General features: G+C 41.8%; 1 protein-coding gene across 1 annotated transcript; it reads right to left on the bottom strand.

The window, feature by feature from the left end:
- Positions 1 to 78: 78 nt before the first annotated feature.
- On the bottom strand, positions 79 to 14,483 carry LOC139193296 (uncharacterized). Its single transcript, XM_070816281.1, has 8 exons — positions 14,320 to 14,483; positions 11,534 to 11,705; positions 10,994 to 11,144; positions 10,797 to 10,906; positions 10,617 to 10,714; positions 10,439 to 10,508; positions 400 to 511; positions 79 to 306 (listed from the first exon to the last, which is right to left on the bottom strand). The coding sequence occupies exons 1-7, from the start codon at positions 14,481 to 14,483 to the stop codon at positions 422 to 424; spliced, it is 855 nt and encodes a 284-aa protein (XP_070672382.1). The 3' UTR covers positions 79 to 306; positions 400 to 421.
- Between the last annotated feature and the right edge of the window lie 4,001 nt (positions 14,484 to 18,484).

Genomic DNA, 18,484 nt, shown 5'->3' with positions numbered 1-18,484 from the left:
AGAAGCGTTTTCTAAACAAGCACATGCCCAGTGCTTCTCCAAAAAGCACTCCCAAGCCTTTTCCAAGAAACACACTGATTTTAGTAAAACCTTGTGTATTTTTAATAAAAGCACCTGTCAACAAAAGTGCTTACAAAAACAGTTTCATACGATCCCCAATTTGGCTGGAATATGCTCCATTACAATTTCCGGACAAGAGAATTTTCCTGTTATACGCAACAGAAGTTACTACTGATATAAGCAGTAGATCAGCATTTCGCAAGAGTACAATGTTATACCATTTGTAACCAACACGAGACTATTTTCCTGTCAAAGTTTTCAAAACATTTGATCCAATTCCAAAATAACGGGGAATCAATAACACTTGTTCGTTCAAACTCTCGTAAGTCAATCAAGCACCTACATGAAGATCCGTAAGTTTCTAACGAATAACTAAGCCTTGCACTGCCTGTGATCCATCGTCAGCTATCCTGTTAGCTCGAATGGTGCTGATAACGTTTGCAATATTACCCTGACAATGAGAAACTCTGTCAATATATGATTACATAATGAATGGATAATGCAATACAAAGTGTTTGGGATAAAATCTGAACTTTGGGCCAGAGAGAAAGTCGGCCCAAACCCAAGGCCCAGAGGAAAACTTAGGAGGCAGGAAAGAGGCTTTCGGCTGGGCACAAGTTACAAAGGCCACCTGCTTACCTGCTCAAAGACCACAGGGGGTAGGCTATTCAGTCACTACACAGCCCAATAAAGTACTTTATTGGTGGCATTTATGTAAAAAAGCTAGTGAGTCATCACCAAACCGCATTCGGGCACCGCTATTGCTACAGGAACCCAAGCTGAAGTCGTCTATAAAAGGAGGAAGAGAAGACAGAATTAAGGACACTCAAACAAACAAACAAAAGCCAAAACTCTGCTCAAGCCAGATTTGCCTTCAACGAAGCTGTAGTCAGCACAAGCCTTCATCCCATTCGGGATAAACCTTCCCAAACCCCTGTAATAGCTCTGCTACCTTGTTCATGGTGGTATCGATTCATTTTGTATCCTCTTCTCCCCCGTCAACCCCTCTAAAAGCTTTCAGACCTCTGACAGAGCCACAAAGATAGATTTTGTAAGAAGTTCAGCCTTGGCCGATAAGGTTCAAACTTACCCGACTATCTTTGCTCTGTCTTTGTCTTTTCTTTCTTTTAAAAGCACAATAACATGTTATATATTCCTAGTTATATACAAGTTATTTCTAGCAAAGTCATAATGAAAATGAGTCTTCAGCACTTGAATCCGATCTGAATCGCGTCAGAGTTCAAATCAGATCTAAGTCTTAAGCCCGCGGGCATGTAATTTAAAGATCAGTTTAAAAGTCCTTGGCCTCAAGGCATAAAAAAGAACTCTATGTGGACTCAACCCATCCACGACAATCCTTGATAAGCGAGAAGTCCGAAGTTACTTGGGGCGCAAGTAATCAATCTATTTCTCCGTTTTGTTGTTATTATATCTTGATTCGTAGAAAAGGCTTAAGCATGGAGTGAATTCTGATAGAAAGCCTCAAGGCCTACACCTAAGGCCCCACGAAGGCATCTATTTAGCTTCATTTCATGTTGCGGTCTAGTTGGTCCGAGTATAAGGATTAACTCTGATGGGAAGCCTCAAGGCCTATACCTAAGGCCCTACAAAGGCACTCATTTGGGTTCGTCCTACCTCTTGGATTCAGATAATCAAAGGTATAATAGTGATAAGACTCTGGCAACCATAAAAGACCAAATATGATACATCCAAGCGCTGGTTTAGTTTGACAGGAAGCCTCAAGGCCTATACCTAAGGCCCCACAAAGGCACCTGTTATATCTAACTTGGTTTCTCGGGCGTATACATATTCAATCAAAGCTTAAACACCCATTCAACATCTGCCATACTGAAGATGGCAGCGGCACGCCTGAGCACGACAAAGTTAATCTTGATTGTGAGCCTTAAGGCCTACACCTAAGGCCCCACAAAGGCACCCTTTCAAATTAACTCTGTCCTTCTCTTTCAGAACTGCCCGACGAGCCTTGCCCGAAGTGTGTCTTGCCCGACCAAGATCTGCCCGACAAAGGCTTGCCCGAGCGAGCCCGAGAAGAAAGCAGAAGTACGACAGATACCCTCAACCGACGCCATTCTCCCAAGGGAGCTGTGTGCTCGTCCGCCAGGAGATTCCTGCGACGAACATAGTTTTGGCACGCTCGGTGGGACCCTCTGATCTGAAGATAAAGATAAACATGCCAGAAGATTTACAGAATACATTGTTTCAAATGCTACAGAGACTGAATGAAGCCTCCCTAGGCTCTAGAGATGAGACAGGTTTGGCTCCTCCCAAAGGAGAAAGACACAGGACTACCCAACCAGATGAGGTAGTCATAGTCAACCCTATGTTGCCCTTTTCTGAAGCCCCAGTAAACATGCTCAACATGACCTGGGCAGAGAAAGGAAAAGGGAAAATTATAAGGGAAGAAGAAGAAGGGAAACTAGCCAAACGACCTACGGAAGGAATAGGCAAACCATCCGAGTACCCAAAGGCTGCCATAATCAAAGGGCTGGTTATGTGTAGTAAATGCCAGTGTGAATGTGAACTCGAGATTCCCCCAGCTGGAGTCCTTATTGATCACGAGTTAATTAAAAGAGAAGCCCGCGAAAGGCTTAAGCAGGCAACAAGAAAAAATACTTCCCAAAGCGTTTTTCAACGTTTAGGAGGTGATTCCCAACCCAAGGCGTTGTCAGAAGTATTTCAAAACTATGAAGTTTCTGACGAGTTTCGAAACTATGAAGTTTCTGACGAGGCAGAGGACATGGAAGCCAAACTCCCAAGAAGTACAGAGCAGCTTCAAAATGGCCAAAAGGGGAAGGAAGTCAGAAGAACTGATGGGATAGCTAATCCTGTTAAGAAAGCAACTCCTGCATATCGTGGGCGGAAATGGTATGTAGTTGGAAAAGATGGACAGCCCACCAGACCAATGGGAGCATCCATGGTCAGAAGGGTTCAAAGGCAGCACATAGCCTACATGAATTCCCTGATGACCCCCATCACCTCTGAAGCCTCAAAAAATCAAAAGCCAGAGAGGGCAACATCTGGAAGTAGTAGTCAGCTTCGTTGGCGAAGTAAGAAGGAAGTAGAAAGGGCCAACGGCAAGACGGAGGGTATGGGGAATCATGTGCCACAAAGCCAACATCCTGGCAAATATAGGATCTTAAGAAGGGCTCAGGAAGATCTGACTATGATGCCAACACCTGGTTGGAGGCCAGGGCCCACCCATGAGGAAACTGTTGCATCTGAGAGGAGACCAACCTTTCTGCCTTTGGATCCATTTGGTGAAGTTCCAAAGCAAGCGCTGTACGGAGACATGAATCAACCACAACAGGAAGGGATACCAGAGCCCTTACTACCAGCCGATGCAATGGCCTGGTTAGACGAGTTCATGGATCACATTGGGAGCAAGAAGGAGGACTTGCTCGAACCCAGCAACTTCCACATCAACATGACGTATGTATTATCCGCCATGTTTGGCGCCAGGCCTGACCAGCCCGCTACCATGGAAGGTGATTATTTAACAACTGAGCCGATGATGGCTCACGTCAATGTGGAGGTAGTTACAGAGGAAGACTCAGGCAAGGTTGAATCCTCAAAAGTACCTAAAGGTGGTCCCCTACGGATTTACACAGATAAAATGGTGTTCAGCCGCCCAAGTATTTCGTTGGCCAACCACCTGAAGCCTATATACGTTTCAGCTCATCTGGAAGGTGTACCTTTCAAAAGAATTTTGATTGATGGATGAGCGGCTGTTAACATATTGCCAGCCAAGCAGATGAAGAGGATGGGGAGAAGCACTGAAGATCTTATTCCCACAAACCTTACAGTCTCGAGCTTTTCAGGTGCCATCACCAGGACTCATGGGATATTACCTTTGGAGGTAGATCTGGGGTCCAAGAAAATAATGTTGGCGTTCTTTGTAGTAGACTGCACTTCCACTTACGGGGCCCTACTTGGAAGAGATTGGATTCATCAAAGTTTAGCCATACCTTCTACTCTTCATCAACAAGTGGCTGTATACCACGAGGCAAGTACTGAAGGATCAAGCTTTTGGGAGTTGGTAGAGGCCGAATCACGGCCGTTCCTCCCCTCAGCTAATGTTGCATAAGCAAATTTCTACAATCCCAACGTGGGAATTTTGAAATGTTTAGGAGCTGATGAGAACGGCCGCCCTACCAAGGTGACGGCCCGAAAGCTTCTAGAACAAGGGATGATCCTTACCAAGGAGGAGTGGGAGAGACCCTGTCTTATACCAAACTCCCTATACCATCAATGATCGAACAAAAGAAGAAAGATCAGGTCATGGCAGTCAGATCCCTGATTAAAAGACTGTTGGTGTATGGAAAGGGAAGAAGACAGGAAGAAAAGCTCTTGAACAAAGAAGAGCAGGAGTGGCAGGGGAAAGTTTCTACCAGCCAGCAGGAAAATGAGGAAGAATCTTGCACAGAGGAGTTAGATAAGGCCATTCAAATGGCCGAATGCGTCTACGATATAGACGAGCCAGACGGTCTGCCCGAGAACCCGGAGTTAGTTGAATTTTTGTGTGCAGAACCTGATAAGCCACCTCCAGAAGTCCAGGATCCATTGGAAGTTATTGATCTAGGCACAGAAGAGGATCCGAGACCAATTCAAATCAGCGGTTTATTAAGGATTGAGGATCGGGCCAAGATTATCTCTCTTTTGCAAGAATTCAAAGATTGTTTTGCTTGGCATTACACCGAGATGCCAGGATTAGACCCAGCCTTGGTGGAACATAGAATGCCCATCAAGGAAGGATATAAACCTGTCAAGCAGGCACCACGAAGGATGTCAAATGAGATAGAAGAAAAAGTCAAAGAAGAAATTGAAAGTCTGGTGAAAGCTGGCTTTATTAGACCAGCCAAATATGTAGAGTGGCTAGCCAACATTGTACCCGTTTTAAAAGCTATAACAAAAGCAGTACGGTGTTGTGTTGATTATAGGAATATTAATAGCGCCACACCAAAGGATGAATATCCCATGCCCATGGCTGACTTATCCATAGATGCTGTAGCAAAGCATAAAGTTTTATCGTTTATGGATGGAAATGCCGGTTACAATCAAATAAAGATGGCGCCAGAGGATATTCATAAGACAGCTTTTAGATGTCCTGGTCATGTGGGGGCATATGAATATCTGGTCATGCCATTCGGGCTCAAAAATGCAGGCGCCACGTATCAAAGGGCAATGAATGCCATTTTTCATGATTTAATTGGCCAAAGCATGGAGGTGTATATCGATGACATTGTGGTGAAATCTAAGACAGAAGAGCAGCATCTCGTGGACCTCAAGCAAGCATTGATGAGGATGCAGATCCACAAGTTGAAGATGAATCCAAAGAAATGCGCTTTTGGAGTAAGAGCGGGCAATTTTTTGGGATTCTTGGTGCATCAGAGAGGTGTGGAGGTGGACAAAAATAAGTCTCGGGCAATAGTAGAGTCACTTCCACCTACCAACAAAGTACAGCTTCAGAGATTGCTAGGTAAAATCAACTTCTTAAGGAGATTCATTGCCAATTTGGCGGGCAAAATCCAGCTGCTAACTCGCTACTGAGATTGAAGGATAGGGAGAATTTTGAGTGGGGGCCAACCCACCAGCAGGCATTTGATAGCATCAAGGCTTACTTAACTTCCCCACCAGTGCTGGTGCCACCTCAAAGGGGAAAGCCATTGAAACTATATATTTCTGCATCGGAAAGATCAATTGGGAGTCTACTAGCCCAGAATAATGAAGGAGGAAAAGAGCAGGCTGTGTATTACCTCAGCAGAATTCTGACCGAGGTAGAAACAAGATATTCTCCGGTGGAAAAACTGTGTTTGGCTCTATATTTTACTGCCAGCAAGCTAAGGCATTACATGCTACCTTGTCATGTGCACATTATCGCCAAAACAGATGTGATAAAGTATATGTTGTCAAGACCTATGCTAGCAGGGAGGATTGGGAAGTGGATTCTAGCATTATCAGAATTCAGTTTTCAATACATACCCCAGAGGGCAGTCAAAGGCCAGGCAATTGCTGATTTCCTGACCGAACATCAGGAGTCTCAAAGCGAGGAAATCAATATCCCGGGAAGTTTAGAAGTTGCTAATGTATGGATCCCACCAAGAAGTGATGTTTCAGGCAAAGAAGATTGGATCCAGCAAGAGATAAGGAGAGTAGCAGGTCTTTGGATTACACATTGGAAGCTATATTTCGATGGATCCTACACTCAGAAGGCAGCAGGAGCTGGAATTATGATTATAAACCCTCAAGGGGTTTATCATTACTATTCCTTCCTACTTGATTATCAAGAAAATACCAATAATCGGGCGGAGTATGAGGCATTGATTATCGGCCTGGAAATCCTGATGGACTTGGGGGCAACTGAAGTAGAGATCTTTGGTGATTCAGAGTTAGTGATAAATCAACTAAATGGCGAGTTCAAATGTAGACATATCACTATGGCAGGGTACTATATGGCAGCAACACAACTGCTGAGTTTGTGGGAGTCTGAGATATCAGTCAATCACATTCCTAGGGGATCTAACTTGGCAGCCAATGAAATGGCGCAACTAGCTTCAGGAGTGCCAATGCAAGAAAGGAAGTATGGTGTTGATGTTGAGATCCAAACAAGAAACCTTCCCTCTATCTTGGATCGGAGGTTCAGTCTGGATGTAATGGTTCTAGAGACCGAGGTGGAGGATTGGAGGACACCTATTACTCAGTATCTGAAAGATCCTTCTTCACCCACAAGTAAGAAGAACAGGCAGCAAGCAACCAAGTATGTCTTGTGGACAAAAAATCTGTTGAGAAAGACCCCAGATGGGTTGCTATTAAAATGCTTAGGCCTAGAGGAATCCATGAGAGTAATGGCCGAAGTACATGAGGGAATATGTGGAGCACATCAAGCGGGAACAAAGATGAGATGGCTACTCAGAAGGTATGGTTATTTCTGGCCCGACATGGAAAAAGATTGTAAGTCCTATGCCCGCGGATGTGAAGAATGTCAGAGACATGGACCTCTCCAGCACGTACCATCAGTACCTCTCAATCCAGTGGTCAAGCCTTGGCCGTTCCGAGGATGGGCAATGGACTTCATCGGGCAGATTTATCCGGCCTCTAGTAAGGGACATACTTTCATAATTGTGGCAACGGATTACTTCACCAAATGGGTAGAAGCATCGGCAGTAAAATCCATAACTTCAGCCGTGGTCAAGAATTTTATTGAGACCAAGATCCTGCACAGGTATGGGGTGCCTGAAACTATAGTAACGGATCGTGGGCCATCTTTTATTTCAAATGAGGTTGAAGAGTTTGCAAGCAAGTACAAAATAAAGATGATCCAATCCAGTCCATACTACCCTCAGTCAAATGGGCAAGCAGAAGCTAGCAACAAGATCTTGGTCAACATTATTAAAAGGATGGTGATTGATAGTCCAGAAAGGTGGCATGAGATGCTAGGGAACACGTTGTGGGCATACCGGACTTCTAAAAGAGCGGGGACATGCACGACTCCTTATGCCTTGACTTTTAGGTAAGATGCAGTGCTTCCTATGGAAATCAACGTCAGTTCCGTAAGAATTCAAAACCAATTTGGGTTGCATAGTGCAGAATATATCGAAGCCATGTGTCAAGGTATTGAAGATCTGGATGCAGCCCGAATTGAAGCCTTGAACCAGATTCAAGAAGGAAAGATTGTTGTTGCCCGAGCTTATAACAAAAGGGTGAAGTTAAAGTCTTTCAAGGAAGGAGATTTAGCGTGGAAAACGGTCCTCCCGCTGGGCGCTTAGCTGCGTGGCTTCGGGAAATGGAGCCCGACATGGGAAGGTCCTTTTATTATTAGTCGGGTTTTGAACAAAGGAGGATATTATCTAGCAGACCTCGAAGGCAATGAGCAGAAACACCCTATTAATGCAAAATTCTTGAAGAAATATTGTCTTACATTATGGGATGTTAGGGATTGCTATATCGAAGAGGGAGCAGAGTGAGACGGACCTTAGAAATTCACATGCGGTATTTTGTTCATCCAAACATTTAAAGAAGGCAGAGATGCAGAAATAGATAAAAATACTTATTTCATGTCGACAAATTGATGAGATTACAAGATACCAAATCTTATGTATTACATTTGATCCTCTCTGAAAGTGTTGGTGTCTTCAACTGGTTTCCCGCTATCTTCTTGGTTGAAACCCAATCAGGTGATCGGGTTGTGCGGCCAACATGAGCTTGGTAGAGGACCCTCCCACAAGATCTTCACCATGTATGATGATGAAGCCCGACTTATCACCACAAGTTGTGGGAAGATCAGTCATCAAGAGGAGACCGCCTGACCAAGGGTGTTGGAGGTAGAAGGGTGATCGACCAAAGGTGTTGGAGGTAGCAATCATCAGGTGAAAACTTTCTTTTTTCTCACGAAAGGGGAGTTTCAGGAAACTCCACTCAAAACCTGAGGAACCCATTTCTCAGTGGGGAGACGGACGGATTCAAGGTGGATGAAGGGTGAAGACCAAAATGAAGAAGAGGTGATGATTTGAAAAGGGTTTCCAAAGCCAGAATTTATAGAGAACCAGAAGGCAGTTTAAAGGTCGCAAGAAGCTCAAAGGGCACGCATGCTGTTATTCATTTAATGTTGGCGCTTGGGATCCCAACCTTAACATCAATTGAAGGGGGCACTGTTTGGGATAAAATTTGAACTTTGGGCCAGAGAGAAAGTCGGCCCAAACCCAAGGCCCAGAGGAAAACTTAGGAGGCAGGAAAGAGGCTTTCGGCTGGGCACAAGTTACAAAGGCCACCTGCTTACCTGCTCAAAGACCACAGGGGGTAGGCTATTCAGTCACTACACAGCCCAATAAAGTACTTTATTGGTGGCATTTATGTAAAAAAGCTAGTGAGTCATCACCAAACCGCATTCGGGCACCGCTATTGCTACAGGAACCCAAGCTGAAGTCGTCTATAAAAGGAGGAAGAGAAGACAGAATTAAGGACACTCAAACAAACAAACAAAAGCCAAAACTCTGCTCAAGCCAGATTTGCCTTCAACGAAGCTGTAGTCAGCACAAGCCTTCATCCCATTCGGGATAAACCTTCCCAAACCCCTGTAATAGCTCTGCTACCTTGTTCATGGTGGTATCGATTCATTTTGTATCCTCTTCTCCCCCGTCAACCCCTCTAAAAGCTTTCAGACCTCTGACAGAGCCACAAAGATAGATTTTGTAAGAAGTTCAGCCTTGGCTGATAAGGTTCAAACTTACCCGACTATCTTTGCTCTGTCTTTGTCTTTTCTTTCTTTTAAAAGCACAATAACATGTTATATATTCCTAGTTATATACAAGTTATTTCTAGCAAAGTCATAATGAAAATGAGTCTTCAGCACTTGAATCCGATCTGAATCACGTCAGAGTTCAAATCAGATCTAAGTCTTAAGCCCGCGGGCATGTAATTTAAAGATCAGTTTAAAAGTCCTTGGCCTCAAGGCATAAAAAAGAACTCTATGTGGACTCAACCCATCCACGACAATCCTTGATAAGCGAGAAGTCCGAAGTTACTTGGGGCGCAAGTAATCAATCTATTTCTCCGTTTTGTTGTTATTATATCTTGATTCGTAGAAAAGGCTTAAGCATGGAGTGAATTCTGATAGAAAGCCTCAAGGCCTACACCTAAGGCCCCACGAAGGCATCTATTTAGCTTCATTTCATGTTGCGGTCTAGTTGGTCCGAGTATAAGGATTAACTCTGATGGGAAGCCTCAAGGCCTATACCTAAGGCCCTACAAAGGCACTCATTTGGGTTCGTCCTACCTCTTGGATTCAGATAATCAAAGGTATAATAGTGATAAGACTCTGGCAACCATAAAAGACCAAATATGATACATCCAAGCGCTGGTTTAGTTTGACAGGAAGCCTCAAGGCCTATACCTAAGGCCCCACAAAGGCACCTGTTATATCTAACTTGGTTTCTCGGGCGTATACATATTCAATCAAAGCTTAAACACCCATTCAACATCTGCCATACTGAAGATGGCAGTGGCACGCCTGAGCACGACAAAGTTAATCTTGATTGTGAGCCTTAAGGCCTACACCTAAGGCCCCACAAAGGCACCCTTTCAAATTAACTCTGTCCTTCTCTTTCAGAACTGCCCGACGAGCCTTGCCCGAAGTGTGTCTTGCCCGACCAAGATCTGCCCGACAAAGGCTTGCCCGAGCGAGCCCGAGAAGAAAGCAGAAGTACGACAGATACCCTCAATCGACGCCATTCTCCCAGGGGAGCTGTGTGCTCGTCCGCCAGGAGATTCCTGCGACGAACACAAAGAGTGGTTTGTTATACGGTAGCAATGAATCGGTTCTTAGTGGGCAGTTAATAATGAAAAAGCGGCTGAAGTTACTTACCCTCCAAGTTGCTAACTTTGTTCTTAGTGTAAGCCATTGTGCTTCCCCAAAAACCCTCTCAGTACAGCGGCTGCAGATGAAAGGCCAATTCAGTTGAAGAACAAAGAAGCCTAAAAGAATGAATAAACAACTACATGCATCTTTGTGCGTACGCAGAAGGTACGAAACACAAACTAACCTCACAATCTCCACTTGATTCATCTGGTCCATATTACAGTCCATCAAGTTGGCAGTTATTGCCTTTACCACCCAAAGTTCAACTGCGTCATCATTAATCTGCCAAAAAGAAGTGCATAAGCATAATTAACCATGATGTCAGATTTAAACTTCTAGAACCAGAAAGGTAAGCCAACCTAACCTGAAGCGTATCTCTGATAGCACCGTAAGGAATCCGTCCAGATTCATCAGAACCAAGATCCATCAAGGAAATCAACCGCATCTTAGTTATGCAGTCTTCATGGACAAGACCTATAACATTTCAGAAAGCATAATTTAGACGAACAGAAAAATGTATATAATCCGAAGAAAACCCAGTCAGATGAAACTAAACTTTACCGTAGCTTTTCAGTAAATCAGAATTTGCAGCCTGAAACTCCAAGCAAGCATCCAGCCTATGAGTCAGCAAGATCTTCAAAAGCTGATATGCCAATGCATGCTTAGCATCCTTCTCCAGTTGCCTTACAGCAGGCATATTTAGCAAATCACACTGCAGCGTAACAAACCAACACATCAGTTATCTTAATGCCTAATGGAAGGGGGGAATATGATCATCAGAGCCAACTGCCAAAAACCCAGTTGTTTTGAAGTGATGAAATTAAGTCAGCACTCCGTCCCGTTTATACAGATATTATATGTAACTGCAGAGGAAGCATAGTAGCTTCTTCAAAATGCCAGAAAAACAATAATGTCCGTAAAGAGTCGATTCTAAACTCCACCACATAAAAATAGAATGTTTTTTTTAACAAGAAAAAGAAACATATTTTGTAAAGGATCTAACACGAGTAAATAAGGATGAACAGTCACCAAAGAGAAACATGGACTAAAGAATTAGTTCAAAAAAAATCTTTGAAATTCCACAAGGTCCTACAAAAATACCTGAAACATGTCTGGGGCCTTCACAAATTCCACGATTGTGCGAACAGCTTCCTCTTTGGCTTCACTCAATGTATGCACATCTTCACCAGAAAAAGTTGCCAAGTACTTGGTCAGGAATTTGAAAGACTCCTGTGCCAAGCTGAAAATACAACAGAAAATATAATTAATTGTTCTTAAAACAAAACGTATATAATCCGAAGAAAACCCAGTCAGATTAGTCAAATCTTTGCCACTCGCTTTTGCTTTATTTACACCACTGCCATCAAAGAGGAGACTGGGTTGGTGGGTTATTATGAAAAGTTATGAGGGTAATTTTGTCTTTGAACAGATCTCGATATATTTATGATTTTGCCAGTCTATTCATGTTTGTTTTGAAATGGGCCATCATTTTGCATTATTTACATTCCTGCCATTGCTATATTGCTTGGCTGGAAAAAAATCCCAAAACTCCCAAACCGAACCGAAAAATTCCCGAAACCAAACCAAAAAAATCCCAAACCGAAATTCCCGAAAAAATCCCAAACCGATCCCGAAATTTCGGTACGGGAATCGGTCTCAAGTTTTTGGGATTTCGGTATTCCCAAACCGAACCGAAAAAAAAATATATATATTATTTAATTTTTAAATATATATTTAGATCGACAGAGTCCATAGAAAATGAAGGCTTCAATAGTTGCACATATTCCTGTATGAATGATTTAAATCGACAAAGTCTTGCAATTGTAGCATCTACATTTGAATCCAGATTGGCAAAGTCTTGCAATTGTAGCATCTACATTTAAATTGACATAGTCTTGCAATTGGCACATATTGCAACGGGCTTCTTAGCAGATTGCAGCCCAAAAGTGTTAAAATGTTCAATTTTAGCCCAAAAACATAATATTTTAGCCCAAAAGCCCAAAAGCCCAAAATCATTTCGGGATTCCCGATTTGTCCCGAAATCCCGAAACTATTTCAGGATTCCCGAAAATTGGGATTTCCGAAATTTTGGTTTGGGATCGGTATTGAAATTGGGATTCCCGAAATTTTTGGTTTGGAAATCGGGACAAGGGTTTCGGTATGGGATCCCATACCCAACCACCCCTAGCTTGGGCTGCAGAGACAGAGAGGGTGATAGGCGTGGGATGGCATAGGGGAAGGGAGAGGGAAGAGTGAGGTTGCAGTAAAGGGAGTTAGGGTTGATTTTTTCTCCTCAAATCAAGGGTTGGTGTCGGGATTGAGGGATGGGTCGAAATTGCCACTAGAAGCGATGGGAGAGAGACAGAAACACACCCATTTGGCCTTCATTTCCCCTTTCTCAATAGCATCGGCTCCTGCCTCCATTTTTGTAACTCGGAGCTTCGTCTCTCTGGGTTTTCAAAATTATGGGCTTCGATCATCTCCCCAACAATCCCAGAGCCTCCATTTCTCCCGCTAAGCAAAAGAAAATCAAGGAGGTCTGCAACTACGACCCAAGGTGTAAATTTATTGTTTTTATGGGATTTATTTTCCATGTGGTTTTAGTCCTTGCGGTACCTGCCTCTGGTTATTTTTGCTCACTCATTCACTCTTGGGAATCTGAAATGTTTAATTTGTAGTCACGAACATTACTTAGAACCTCGAACGGATTCATGGGTTGTGAAATTTGAGGAGGAGTAGGATTTGAGAGGATCTTAGATTTTAAAATTCTAATGTAGTGAATTAAAAGGTTTTAAAGGAATTTAGAATTTATTTAAATTTACGTGCAATCAATTAAAAGATTTTAAAATCCATCCAAATATAAGTGTATTAAAAAAATTAAAATTTTGAAGAATTTCAATAAATTGTGGATTTTGTAGCATTTGAGAACAAAAAATACATATAACCATGACTAAAAAGAATTCAACATCATCCCGATTTCAAATCCTTCCACCACAATCCATCACAATCCATTCAAATTTTTTAAAATCCATATGAATTTTGTAGGAATCTTTAATCTCCTTAAATTCTATAAAATCTACCACTTTTAAAATTCTTTAAAATCTTAGTTGACTACGGCCTGTGGTTTTGTTTCAGCTTTTAGGATACGATGGTTGTTTTCTCAACTGCCAAACAGAAAATTGGCGGGATCTGAGAAAAACCATTGTTTAAATTTTGATTTAAGTTTTCTGGATGTGGGTTACTTAGATTTGGAAGAAATGGAAGTGGGTTTGTGTTTTTGGTAAATAATAAAATGGTTGTTGGATTCTGATTTTCTGTATGATTGATATGATATTTGCATATTTTCGGCCTCCATATTCAAGGTGAGCGATTTCAATTTATTGGGTTATTGAATAATTTATGTGAATGATGTGGAGTTGGTTTCAAGAATTCTGTGCATTTACATTTTGAATTTCTGGAATTTGGGTTTTAATTTCAGTAATTCCAAATTTTTTCATGGTCTGTACCCCATCTCTCTCTTCTTCCTGAAGCTCTTTACTTTCAGTGATTATTATTTAGTTTTGACACAACCCTGTTAAAATCCACTGCTCTTCTTTAACGAGGTAGGACTCCAAAAATAAGGCACTTCAACATATCTGCAAACAAACAATTCGGTAGGCACAAACGTTGCTCAAATATAGAACCAAACGAGGCCCAAGAACAGAAAACCAAATCAGAGGCAAGAAAGCACTTGAACCCCCAACTAAAACCAGCGCATTCTCCGTCAAAAGGTGAGATCCCATAAACAAACAACAAATATCATCTCCGAAAAAATCATTGCTCAAACAATGGTGCTAGATCTTAAAAGAAAAGGAAGATAATAACACATAAGCAAAGAAACAGCAAACCCTCCTTTACAATCATGCAGCATATTATGTTGTTCTCGGACCATCTGTTCTATCAATGCTAATTTCCTGCCTTCTTTTGTCCAGGCTGAAGCAATTATGTTGCTGACCTTCTCCCACATTCCCCCACCACCCAGGTAGACTTTTCCAAACACGTGAATTACCATTTGTCTCGAACTGTGTTGTATTTTTTAGAATCTTGAATCGGTATTCCTATAGCTCCATTCTATTTCCTTTGAAAAATTAGTTAATCATTTGTTGTTTTTAGGATTTTTTTTTAAAATGGATTTTTTGTATAATCACTTTATTGTTTTAACTCGACAGGCGTAACTCATGCCCTTGCAACCTTTCCTATATTGGATTCAAGTTTAATTTTCATTTATGTGTTGCAGCTTCAGATTATTTTAGAGCCATATGTATGGAAATAAAAAAGGAGTTTCCGACTATGACACCCAAGAAAGTTAGTAGTCTTCTCTTTCTTTGTTAATTTATTAAGAAATAATTTCCTAAGCATTCTTCTTGTCAACTTACTTATTTGCAGTGTGGGAAGGTTGTTGATTATCTCATTGCCCTTGGCCTTTGTTGCCGGCACAAGTGGTGGAAATCCGCAATCACTTTCTGTGAGTAATATCTCAGTCTCTGTGCATAGTTCACCCTGATTTGTTAATGAGATTGTTCCTTAACTGGACAATTGGTACCCGAAATCTGTATTTATGTCGTTGTCATGCATCAATCTATCTCATGAATCTTCTTATGTTTTCAGTAATTCTTTTGTGTTGCCATGTGATCGTTCAAACAGGTGCACCTGCATTCTTTTCCGGATTTATGGAAGATAGAGAAAAGGTATCCAAGGTTTTCTTTTTCTTTGTTAACAAAAGATCATTGTTGCTTATTGTTTTCTTTTGCTATCCTACTTTTAGAGTGGGTTGTGGGAAAATTCCCAAATTATTGCTTAGGAGTACTAGAATAGGCATTGTGATTCTATTTTTTTATTTCATAAATATCTATTCATATGGAAAATAGGCCAGTGTTTTAAAATGAAAATTTTCTGTTTGAACTATAATATTGGTTTTTTGTGATAAAATTTGGATTTGCCCATTTGGGGATTTTCCTGTTCAGAAGCCAAGGGAATAAGTGGAAGATGCAGAGGCACTGTTGTAAATAACTAACACGTTGTGGAGTTTGTGCTGTGTGTGCCCTTTGTGTCAGATAAGGTTTTTGTCGTTCAGTTATTGCAATCTTTCTGGGTCTTTTGACAGAGAAGATAGGAGACTTTTAAAATTTAAGCAATCTTTATCTTTCTGGTAATTGAATGTCAGGTCCCGTTTGTTAGACCAAGTCCGAGTCTGGTGGTGGGTTCCTCAAATTCAGGAGGTTGTGATCAACCTAAACTCTTATCCAAGAAGAGTTAGATTAGTTCAAACTTCTTTTCGAATGTTAGTTGTTTTCTGTAATACACTTTGTAGTTTCTGTTGTACTTTTGAATTTCAAATAGCCTTGTAAATAGGGATTTCAATCCCTAATGTAATCTGAACGTCAATATAAATACATGCAGCCTTTCTCTGAAAGGGCATGCAAATTGAAGTAAAACCTTGAGAGTTCTTAAGTTTTACATGGTATACGAGCCCTAGCAGTCTAACGACTTAGATCCTGAATTTTTTTTTCCATGGCTGATACCACAAACGGCGCTGCAACTTCCACCAACTCTCTTTCAAACCCTACCATGAATCCTTTCTCCTCCATGACTACGGTTGTCAACATCAAACTGGATCGAACCAACTATCCTCTATGGTTGGCTCAGATCCTACCAATCCTCAAGAGTCGTAATCTGATGGGATATGTTGATGGGTCCATCGTATGTCCACCCAAACATCTTCTTGGTTCTGCTGCTATCAACCCCGCATACACAACCTAGGTGCAGCATGATCAACTGATACTAAGCTGGATCAATGGCTCTCTCATGCCCTATGTGTTGTCCGTCGTCGCCAGCAAGAGGTCATCTCATGACACCTGGGAGGCTCTCGAGCAACGGTATGCTTCTACGTCCCAAAATCGTATCTTGTTTCTTCGCAATGAACTGATGCAAACTAAGAAAGGTGACATGTCTATTGCTGATTATCTTGATCGAATGAACTCGATTGCTGATAACCTTGCCTTAGTTGGCAACCCCGTGAATGATGATGAACTTCTCTAGATTATTTTGAACAATTTGGGCCCTGCCTATGAAATGACAGTGAGTGCTGCTCAAGCACGTGATACTCCAATCGCGTACCCTACACTTGAGGCCCTCCTACTGACTACCGAGAGACGTATGGCTGCACAGAATGCTCAGCATGTGGAGGCTGCTCCGGTGAATGCTTTTGTCACTACCAGAGGTCGTGGTGGAAGACTTCGTGGAAATGGACGTGGTGCTTTTCAGTCCGCACGTGGTGGTGGTGCGGTCAACCCGCGGGGGTCCTTTCCTCGCAACAATAATCAAAGGCGAAACTCGGCCTGCAATGGTGAGAAAATTACTAACACAGGAGAACGACTCACATGCCAAATATGTGGAAAACAAGGGCATCCTGCCCTAGATTGCTATCAAAGAATGAATGCAGCCTATGAAGGGAGAATTCCAGCAAAACAGCTTACTGCCATGGCAACATCTTCGGTTCCTCTCAATAGGCAGAATAATGGACAGTGGCTTTTGGACATCGGTGCTAATGCCCATGTGACTCTAGACATCCAGAATCTGGTAAACCCACAAGAGTATAATGGTAATCAGAATGTAGGTGGTGTAGGTAATGATATTGGCCTTTCTATCTCTTATATGGGTTCGAATCAACTACAAACACAATCTTGCTCATTTAAATTGCAAAATATTTTAAGATGCCCCACTGCCTCAACCAACATTATTTCTGCACACCGATTTACCCTAGACAATAATTGCTATTTACTCATCTTTCCTCATTTTTTTCTTGTTAAGGACCTCAAGACCCGGAAGACGCTTTTCCGCGGGCGATGTGAGAATGGCTTATACCCATTTTTTGGTGGCGGTGGACAGTTCCATAACCCTATTTCAGTGTGTCTAGGCGTTCGAGTCTCGGCTCAAAAATGGCATTCCCGTCTTGGTCATCCTGTGTCTTCTATTATCAAGTTTTTAATTTCCAATAAACAAGTACCAATTCATGGTACTGCTGATGTAACGTTTTGTCAGTTGTGTCCTTTAGGAAAAAGTACTAAGTTACCGTTTAGTACTTCAGAGTCTGTTTCCCAATTTCCCTTACAACTTTTACATTCCGATGTTTGGTGTTCTCCAGTTATTTCAATTGAAGGTTTTCGATATTATGTTTTGTTTGTGGATGATTATTCTAGGTACTCTTGGATTTTTCCCATGAAAAATAAGTCTGAAGTGTTTGAAATATTTGTTCAATTTAAAGCTAAGGTCGAAAATCAGTTTAATACTTCAATAAAAACCCTTCAATGTGATGAAGGAGGTGAGTACAAAAGTAGAGGTTTTCAACAATTTCTTGCAACAAGTGGAATTTCTCAAAGGTTTTCGTGTCCAAAACACCCCGAGCAAAATGGCGTAGCAGAAAGAAAACATCGACATATTGTTGAAACGAGTATTGTCATGCTTTCGCACTCTCACCTTCCAAACAAATATTGGTTTGATGCATGTTCAACAACAACTTATTTAATTAATCGATTGCCAACTCGAGTTTTGTCCCAAAAATCGCCCTATGAGACATTATTTGAAAAACCTCCAAACTATGAGACCTTAAAGGTGTTTGGTTGTAAGTGTTTTCCTTGGCTTGTTCCTTATGCACAAAATAAACTTCAACCCAAGTCAAAACCGTGTGTATTTTTAGGATACTCACTGAATCATCAAGGGTATAAATGTTTGGACCTGTCCACGAGACGAATTTATTTGTCTCGCCATGTTCTATTCGATGAGGACTCATTTCCATTTAAGGAACTCACATCCTTACGGAAAAACGTTGATAACACAGGTAGTTTTGCTTCTCCTGATCTTTTGTTCACATTTCCTATACGTTTGTCAGATACTTCCACCACTTTGCTGAACCCTACCCATCTTTTAGAGTCCTAATCCCAGCCAAACATAACCACGACCAACCCGCCAAATCCTGCCCACCATACCATTTCCCAAAATCCCATGTTATCCGAT

This window comes from Malus domestica, chromosome 17 (genome assembly GCF_042453785.1).
Source record: "Malus domestica chromosome 17, GDT2T_hap1".
Classification (NCBI taxonomy): domain Eukaryota; kingdom Viridiplantae; phylum Streptophyta; class Magnoliopsida; order Rosales; family Rosaceae; genus Malus; species Malus domestica.
The sequence above is the reverse complement of the archived record's forward strand: the minus strand, read 5'-3'. Positions and strand labels throughout refer to the sequence as shown.